The following is a 9858-nucleotide window of genomic DNA, read 5'->3' on the forward strand; positions in this document are numbered from 1 at the left end:
TGCAGCAGCAGAAGCTGGGAGCCTGAGTGCAATAATAGTTGCAGTAGGAAGGATAGAAAGGAAATTCATGAAAGGTTCAGAGGGTATAATGATATATAAACCATGTGTACCACTTAGGAGAGTGGAATTGAATGGACCTGCATGGGAGACTTAACAGGGAACCTATCCAGTCAAATACTGCTGATCTTGGGTTCTCCTTGTCCTTTATCTTGGTCCCATCACAAGATGCAGAGCAATACATTATCTAGCTAAGGACTAAAAAGTTATTTTCCTCTGTTGTCTGATCCCTGAGCATTACTTTCAACTCAGTGGAGACCACTTTGATTTTGAGCCTGGCAAAATCACAGTGTCCCTTCTTGATGACCTGCCACCATGGCACATGGCTGCATGTAACTTACAGAATGTATGGCAGGTTGTGATGAGTTTGGGGCTGAGATGTTAGTTTCTTAAAGTCAGTGTGTCTCAGTTGGTTATGTATATGTTTAGCTCTTTTAACTGTGTTTTTTATGCTAGTTGATTCCTCAAATGTTCTTGGTTTTGAGTTTCCATGGGATTTTTCCAGTAAAAGATTTTTCCCTTCCTCATTCAACAGCACATGCTTCAGCCTCCAAAACCTCTTCTCTCCCTGGCTATGGAAAAAATGGACTTCACAGGGTAAGGAGATGGTGATTTTGAGAAGCGAAAGGTGGTTTAATTATCCATGGTATTTATTTCCGTATTAATTGTGTTGGATTTTCAGTTTGATCAAGGTTTCTTGTAAGACCATCTGAAGTCAGACAAAACCTAATTTCCCTTCCCACAAACTACATTGTTAAAAAGGCAAGAAAGCAATGCAAGAAACGTGAAAATTGAGGGGGGGGGAAAAAAGGCTTAAAGCAATTTATTTCTCCCCATATACCAACCTGCTTGTGAAGTCATGAACTGTGAATTTATCTGCATGTCCCTCTTCTGTTACAGCCGGTGTCTACAGATTTTGGTCAGTACAACAGTTATGGGGATGTGAGTGGTGGTGTTAGAGGTAAGGCTGAGGAGCCTTTTTAGATGCCACATTACTGAACATGTTACGATGTTTGATCACTTCTGCTGTTTTATTTTAAGGTTGTGGATGTGATTACTTTGTATTTGCTCAGTACATTTTAACTTCCTCTGGTAAACTCAACAATTAACTCAAACTGCAAATACCTATTAAAAAGTTTGGGTTTATTTTGCTAAATCTGCTATGTGGAGCTGATCCTTGTTTATGCCAAGGGACTGCTTAACATTGGTGCAAATGGAAAGCAGGTAACGTGTATATTATCAGGAATATGTACTGAGTTCTGTTAATGGTGTTTTCTTTCTCCTAAAATTACCATCCACTGCACAGTCTGAAAGAATGTGCCACAGTGAAGAAAGGAGGATAATGCCTTCTAGTCCTCATTGCTGCTCCTGATTTTCATTATGACTTTGAGCTAGATGTGATATCAGTCATTGCCTAATAAAAATTGACAATATTTATGAAAGTTATGAAACTTTGAGAGTTAATGTTTTGAAATGGTTTGAGCTGTGAGAGAGAGAGGGAGGCTAGTTATCACCAAAGTGAGATTGATCCCGACTATCTTAGATACCCTACAATCAGGCATCTTCTGTTGGTGCTTGTGTCTCTTTATAGACTGTGGAAGAACCTAGACAGCTACCTGATGGCAGAGGTTAGGTGAGGTGAATCCTGCTCTACACATTTGAATTTTAGTTGGCTGTTTATTCACTTGATTGTGGTTTTGTGTCTCTTAATATTTCCAAAATGACTTGATTTTCCTGAATGAGAAGCTTACTCGAAATGAAAAGGGCTGCAATATTTGGCGTGTTTGACTCTTTACAAACTAAGTCCAAAAGTAGGAAGGTTGCTGGCCTTAGAAAATCGGGTGGGATTTTGAAAAGATCAGGTAGACCAGAAGACACAAGAATTATCTGGTAGATTGTGACTAATTCCTGTTCTTCCACGCTCTAAAGCTGATGAGATTTCTCTTTTGCTTTTCAGATTTCCAGGTAGAGTACGGGTTTTCATCAATCAACTGACAACAGAACTAAAAGCATCTGCTTTCTTGTTGAAGTCTGAATTTCTGCTACAGGGAAGGGTTTCTTAAGACAGTAGCTTTGATTTTCCTGCATGTTTAAGCATAGTCACCAATGTAGATTCTTATCAACAAAAAACAGGCACAGCCTCAGATTCCTCCTTGTTACCTCCCCAGAGCTGGGTTGAGACAGCTCACACCAGTTCTGTGACTTGCTCTGTAAAATCCACTGTCTGTTGATCTATGAGTTGTCTGTAATAGTCCTCCCTGGACAGCTGAGGGTGGATTTATTTCCAGCCTCTCTCGTACGGACCCCAGAGACATATAGAAAGTCTCTTCTGGAGGCAATTTTCTCCCATACCAGGAGCCTTGAACTCCTCATTTTTACCCTGGAATTTGCTCTCCAGACAAGATGGCTGGTCAATAGTTTTCTACAGTGCTGCCATCACAGATGCACCAGTAAGAGGTGTGCTTGCAAATATAAACCCTTTTACTCCAAATCCTGTCTGCAGGGGTTTTTCCAGAATGGTTTGAGTCTGGCTGGCTCCTCAGCACAATCACAATATGAAATGGCAATTTAAGAAAGGGTTTAATTACTTGGATAATTTTGTTAATGGTTTATCAAAATCATGATGATTGGAAAGAGAATAAGGTTATGGGAGGAGAGAGGATTTGTCCATGTATTGTGCTCAAAACGTTATTTCGTTAGGAACAGTACCTCTGTCAAAACAGCACCTTTTTACCATATCCCTATTTGTGTTCATAGTAAAAATTTCCCATTGTAGAGACAAAAAAAAAAAAAGATCCCTCAGCTGATACAGTAAGTGACAGGAAGGAAAGCCCAGAGGTGTAAGAGTGCTTTGTATGCTGTTGGGTGGGATCTGAATTAGTGCTGCTGCATATTTGTCCAGAGAAGAACCCTACTTAGTCACTGGGGTGGGAAGGGGCCCACCATTGTCTTGGGGTCCCCAGGTCCACCTGGGAAGTGATGTTGGTAGGCTCAGTGGGGAGCTATTGCCAGCCTTAGCAGTGACAGAAGGCTGTGGTGGCAAAGAGGATCAAAGGATCCCTCTGCATGCCTCAGAGAAGTAGCAAACAGTAGCCATGGCAATGATCTATATAAGACTAATATTAAGACTTGAAGGAAGTCTCAGGGCAAATTCACCTTTGTTTTCACCACTACTTGAGTGCCTTTACCCTCTGTGTGTGTAACCTATGTGTTTGATGTATACCTGTATCTGATGCAGTCCCTTCCGGATGGTCATGTCCCTGGAATGAGAATGGACAGAGGAGTATCTATGCCTAACATGTTGGAGCCAAAGGCAAGTGCAGATGTTATTCACTTTCCTTCAAGACAGTGAAGATTTGACTATGAAATACAGATAAAATATGGGAAATGTCTTAGTTCCCTTGTTTTTCTTTACCTCACCTCAGTCCCTGCTCCTTACGTGCCAAACCTCTCCCTTTGTTCTGGACTTTGCCTGTTACAGGTGTTAGTATTCAGGCAGGCTGAGGGCAGCCCAGGTGTGCTTCTTGGGTTAAGGAGGCTTCTCTAGAGACAAAACGAAGATACTGAAGATGCTCAATAGCTAGTTCTCTGTCAAGCCTCCAGTAGCCAAAACAGCAGGCCAAACTCGATGGGAAAGTCTCAGATCTGTCAGGTTGGAAAAGTGATGCAGAATATTGTGGCTCACAACACACTGTTGAGGCTGTCTTAATTTAAAAATTAATGAAATACATGGATCTTTGTTTCAGATTGGAAGTTAGATACTTCCGTGGCTGTCTGGATCTGTTCTTTAGCTCTCAGCACTGTTAGCCTGACACCTTTCAATAATGTTGAATTCCCTATATAAGAAATTCTTCAGGAGATTTATTGGAAAAAGAGGCAATGTCAGCTCAATATAAGATATAAATTAAAATGCTTTTGCAGCTATGTCTAGAGATGTCTGAGTCAAAAATGAACATAATATATAGAGGGGATTCAACCAGGGCTGTGTTTTAAATCTTATAACTTTCTCTATTGCTGGTGAACCTTCCAAGAAATCATGATTTTGCCAAAGTTACAAGGATCAGCATTTCTGCAGTTAAGTGAGGAGCTCGTTTTGCAAACCAGATTGCTACTTATGCTTCCGAGTCACCTCCAGACAAACTGTACAAGGCAATAACCCTAGCTTTATAAGATGAGACCCCAGTGCAATGTATATTAACAAGTGGTTTTGTATATTATATAAATAAGACCTTGGGGACATCCCCAACTCCTGAGATACTACTTTTTATTCCAAATAATTTCTCTTTCAGTGCAATAGAAATTCTTACAGCCACCACTGCTGTTGATGCACCCAGTGATTTGGAATGTTATTTTGGGTGACAAATTCTGTCAGTATTATTAGTGATAAAATTTATGGGAATTTTCATGAGATAAAAGGTCACTTTCTGTTGATGTTTATAAAGGTGATGCCAGACCCTCAGCATGTGTGAATTGGCAGTATTTTTATTTATGTCATTGGTCCAACACTAACTTAAACTTGGTTAAGTAAAAGAAGCCAACTCAAAGTCAGCATGAAACACATGAAAAGTGAAAATTAGTAAACTTAAGAGTGACCAAATCTTACCAAATGGTTCTCCAGAAAGGACAGAATTTGTGCATCCTGCCATCCCAGATTGAGACATGCCTTGTTGTGAATATCTAAATATAAAATGTACTTATGACCGTAGATTTTGACTTAAACTCTGCCTGTTTAAATATGAAGTTACATTTTAGTTTCCTATAATGCTGTATATGGTAGCCATTTCCAGTATCAAACATAAACAATGTAATTCAAAGTATAGACTTAATTGTACAATTGTGACAATGTCAGAATCTCCTAAGAATCATATCTTACAATTGGTATGTAAGCACACGTTATTTAAATTATTATTACTTACAATAAACTCAGTGGTGTGTTCATTGATGCCTGAATCTTATTTATTATATTTCTGAAAAGTTCATTGGAATAATTGTTGACAATGGAATGAACTTAATTGCCTAGTACTGCACAAAAGTTGATTAGGTTGAATTTCTTCTGATGTTAAAACAAGTGAATTAATAGCATTTGATAATAAGTCAGCTGTCTCTCCAGGAGAGTTTTGGTGGTCTCACTCTTGTTCCCAGTGGGCAAGTAAAACAAGACCCATGAATAACAGTAAAGGCTGAGCCAGTCGCTCAAAACTTCATTGACTTCAGTAGGGCTTGGACAAGGACCTCACTGGGAATGCTGTTTTCCTACTCGGCGGAGACATGCAACGAGAAGGGCTATAGAGAGGCTCTGTCAGATGGAACATGAGCTCTCCTAAGTCATTCCAGGCATTTATGGAAGTATCTGCCCAAGGAAAAAAATCCTAAGACAGAATTTTATTTGCCAGGGATGATTCCAGAAACTGATTTTAAGGCACATGGTTTTCTGAAATCCTTTCTAAGCAGCATTGTTTCTATTAGATTAGACTGATTTGAGACCCACTGGCAGTAAACATTTTACTTCAAACAAAGAACTTGTCCACGTAAAACAAAAGTAAAATCATTTATGCATTCAGGAATTGATTATTGGCCAATAACTGATGTGCATAAGTTCTGGACATTCTTTGCAATGTAAAGGGAAATCAAGGGAAATGTTAATGGGAGATGTGCTGGACACATACTGTTCTGAAGCCGATGAAGGTGCGTAAGACAAATATGTCTACAAAAGTATCTCCTTTAATCCATGTATGTATGGCACAGCCAGCAAGCACAGTGGGCAGTTGTTTGAATTCTTTAAACTATCCAAAAAGGGAAAGCAAATCATGTGATGAATTCTATTGAATGCAGTGGCCCCCACGAATGAATATCTTGCTTATTCAGAGTTGCTGCTTTTTTTATATACTTTCATCTGTTTCATCTTTTAAAAGTCCACTAAGTGTCTGTTTTGTTAGAGCTGTGCATACTTTGGCAACCAGCAGTTAGACCAATGAGTGACAAATACATTTACCTTAACATACTTATACATTGATGGATTAGAAAGTATATTGACTAGAGAGGACTGACCAAAGCCAGCTGATGTATTATGTGCACCATAAAAATCAGTAGGGTGGGCAAGTATATAGTGGCTCTACGATATGAGGCAGTTTGATACTAAACAAGTTCTTGCTATGTCCAGATTGGCTTATCTTTCATGCAACTTTAGGAAAAAAAGAAAAGAAAAAAAAGCTGTGATTTCCTTTGAAAAAGAAAACAAATGTTTGTGTGGTTATGAAAATGAGACACATTGTGTTCTTTCTGCTTTAGAATATAAATACATCTGTTTTTCCCCCTTTTGTACATTGTTAACAGATTTTTCCATATGAAATGCTCATGGTGACCAACAGAGGGCGAAATAAAATACTAAAAGATGTAGACAGAACCAGGCTCGAGGTAAGAGAAGCAAATTCCTAAATGCTCTTTCCTGCTGAAGTTGTTTGTTGTTGCACACCTGAAAGCTCAAACACTGAAGTGCGGGTCTTTGTTAGACTGGGAAGATTTCTCAGCACGAAGCAGGGAAAGAGGAATCAGACAGGAGGAGGAAGCAGCCGCATCTCCATGAACAGTGCTGGGCCAGGAGTCCCACATCTCTGTCTCCCTGCTCATGGACTGAGCTTCTCACAACCCCCTTACGTTTTCAAGCAATTAATTATATACTTGCAAATTGGTAAAAAGCCCAAAATTGGTGAAGTGTTTTGTAGTCATAGGATCCATATTGGAATGGAGCAATACTTTGTTTGATCTTGGATCATCTCTTAGCTAAGAGTCAATGTCAGCCATCCTTGAGGATCAAAAGTCTAACTTTCTTTAACTCATCCATGAGTCCTGTGAGTTAGTTAGACTGGCTGATATCCAAAAATATGAGGATTTAAATCTCTGCCAACAAATAAAAATTGTTTACAACTTTGTGGATTAGAAAGACTTCAGTAGCCCAGTGGAAGGCTGGGGCTGTTTAAGTTGTTTGTAGTTAGTTAATCTTCTGTGGAGATGAGTGGAAGGGGCCACAAAAATTTGGCTAAGTAACCATTTATGCACATTTTTAGACTAGGAGGTATGTGATCACTAATCAGAATTCAACGCTGTGTTACATTAGTGCCGCAGGGAGACACTTTCCCCATCCAGTGCACTCTAAAGTGGCTGAACAAGAAGTAAATTGTGCACAAGACAGCACCAAAAAATGTTTAATTGGCAGTAGAGAACTGTGCTGGACAGTTAGTCTGGCCAGACATCTTCCTTCTCAGAGCTTCAAATGTAGCATGTCAACCTGCAGCCCTTCTGCAAAGCTCTCCTGAAACCCAGTGTCTGTTTGAACTTCCATATGTAAGCAGAGGTGACTAGCTGAAGCCTGGGACAGGGGCGTGCAGGAGCTGGTTTTGTTCTCTGGTCTATCACTGCTTGTTGGGTGACTTCAGACAAATAATTTTTCTGTCTCTGGCTTATGCAGCAACTGAACTAGTTCTCCTGATTTCCTTTGTAAACTTCTCAGACTTAACAAATTGCAAAATTTTATTGATTCATTGAGCACCCGAGTTCATGAGGACTTGGATATGTGTATTGCCAAAGCATTATTATTTCCTGCAATGGCTCTTACACAGTGACATGAAATCCCTAAGGCACTCCTATCTCCTGTTGTGTCTCTTTGGCTTTGACTGACCATTGCCTTTTCTCCTTTTTTTTTTCTCCCTTTTTTTTTTTTTTTTAAAGCGTCACTTAGCACCTGAAGTTTTTCAAGAAATATTTGGCATGACGATACAGGAGTTTGACAAGTTACCTCTCTGGCGACGCAACGACATGAAGAAAAAAGCAAAACTCTTTTAATCTCCCTTTAAAAAAAACAACAAAAAATGATGCATACGATATTGTATCATACAGTCCAAACTATTTGGAAGCAACTACTTATCCACCAAAAAGGGAAAATCACATAGTGGCACCTCTGTACACAGCAATTGAACAAGATGAACATTTGCCCTCTTGGAACACAGGGGTAAAATATCTGGGCTCAGAAACAACAATGATAGTTTGCAGAGGTGTCAACCTGTTACATGATATTATACAAGATAGGAAACTGTTCTGTTCTTCTCTCTCGATGATATTCCCTTTACTTCTCTCCACAATATGATGGACTTTATTGCTAGAGCCAGGAAGTGCCCTTAGGATGCCTTGTAGACTAAAGTAGTTGTAACCACTCCAAGAACTGGAAAAGGATATATATATATATATAAAAAAATATATATATATGTATGCGTGTTTGCGTGTGTGCGCACATGTATTTATATCTATCCATCTATCTATGTGTGTGAGTGTATGTATGTGTATATATGTGTATATATATGGAAAGGAAGATAGATAGATGCTCTGTAGTGAAGGAGAAGCCCTTTGTAACTTATCCACATGGTCACATTAAGTCACACAACTGTTTCTTAATTGGCACTCTTTTGAAATGGCATCTTCTTCATGTGATACAATCTGCAAAGGTGAGCGCTCTGCTCACTTACAGTACATACCAGTTGAATTTCTGGAAAATGGACTCCTTGTACTTGTATATATTTGCTAGGATATAGGAAGTGAATTGCTGTGTCTATTGTCAGTCTTTCCTCTTCCACACTTTCTGCTTGAATTAATAAGACTGGCGCTTAACCAGTCCTTTGAATAATTTAAGATCACTTAAGTAATGGGAATGATGGAGAAGAGTCAGTTTTCTTGTAATTTAGTCCAGGAGATGGGTGGATGGGGGTGGGAGTGACAGAGTGAGAAAATGCTTTTTTAAGTGTGCCCTGGTTCGCACCCAGAGATTTCGGGACAGACTCCCTGCTGGTAATTACTCGTACAGCTCATCAGAGTGGAGTTGTAGGATTTTACATCAGCAGGGAAGATGGTTCCCTGCAAGCTAACATGCAAATTCATCCCTCTTAGGGAGGAACGTTTATGAATTAAAAGGTACCATCAAGGTGCCATGCTCTGCCAATAGAGGCTTTTTGATTAAATTGCAGTTGCTGTTGTCAGTATGGCACAGTGCATGGGGCCAAGCACTCTTTTTAGTTTATATAGTTTTTCACTTGTGCTTGGAAAAGAGGGCACAGACTTTTTTTTTTTTCCTCTCTTGAAGCGTCAAAGCTCCAGCCTTGGTTATTTTTATTTCCCTTTGTGCCTGACTTGGTTTTTGAAGACAGAGTAATCATGCAAGACAGTTTCTGAGCTGCATTGAACTCCTTATTGCTTTCAGTCTTCTTCCAATGTGCTGCAGCTTAAAAAACTGCCTGTATATACTTTAACTGCTTCTGGGCAAGTCCTATACAGAGGAGGACATGAGCACCAAAGTAATTGAATGAATGCATTGTGGCTGCAAGGTCAGCTTTTTTTCTTCCTTGGTGCTTAACTGCCAATGCATACTGCACTAATGAGCCTGTCTCCTGATAAGGGAGAGGGTCATTTAGGTTCTGTGTCTGTCAAAGAATATCAAGGTTTCATTTTTAATGCAGAAACTTTTGGCACTGGAGACATCAGAACTTTTGTATTTTCTGTTATATGAGACATTGGTGTTAAAATCTGGAAGTCAGGAAGGGGAAACAGTCCCGTGTAGTTGTGAGATTCAGTATCACTGTGTTGAGTTCTCTGTATCACCAAATGGCATTTCACCATGAAATGTGCAGGACAGCCCAAATCCTGCCTCTTCTTTGCTGGTTTAGGAAGTCCTGCTGCAACAGATCACTGTGGTTCCTTTGATAAAATCTGAGTGGAAGATTCAGTATATGAGACAGATACAAGGGGTCAGCACCTGCT

General features: G+C 39.6%; 1 protein-coding gene across 2 annotated transcripts in view; it reads left to right on the forward strand.

The window, feature by feature from the left end:
- ABLIM1 (actin binding LIM protein 1) overlaps nucleotides 1-8790 on the forward strand; it is a 162889-nt gene extending 154099 nt beyond the window's left edge. Inside the window, exons 18-23 of one of the 2 annotated variants that reach the window (XM_050899019.1) lie at nucleotides 593-654; nucleotides 958-1018; nucleotides 2015-2022; nucleotides 3296-3370; nucleotides 6391-6471; nucleotides 7783-8790. In XM_050899019.1, the coding sequence (XP_050754976.1) occupies nucleotides 593-654; nucleotides 958-1018; nucleotides 2015-2022; nucleotides 3296-3370; nucleotides 6391-6471; nucleotides 7783-7896 (401 nt within the window). In that variant the 3' untranslated portion in view covers nucleotides 7897-8790. Of the gene's footprint in view, nucleotides 1-592; nucleotides 655-957; nucleotides 1019-2014; nucleotides 2978-3295; nucleotides 3371-6390; nucleotides 6472-7782 lie in introns of those variants that run through there. The other variant, XM_050899018.1, reaches the window with a different exon arrangement.
- Nucleotides 8791-9858: the final 1068 nt, after the last annotated feature.

This window comes from Gymnogyps californianus, chromosome 6 (assembly GCF_018139145.2).
Source record: "Gymnogyps californianus isolate 813 chromosome 6, ASM1813914v2, whole genome shotgun sequence".
Lineage (NCBI taxonomy): Eukaryota > Metazoa > Chordata > Aves > Accipitriformes > Cathartidae > Gymnogyps > Gymnogyps californianus.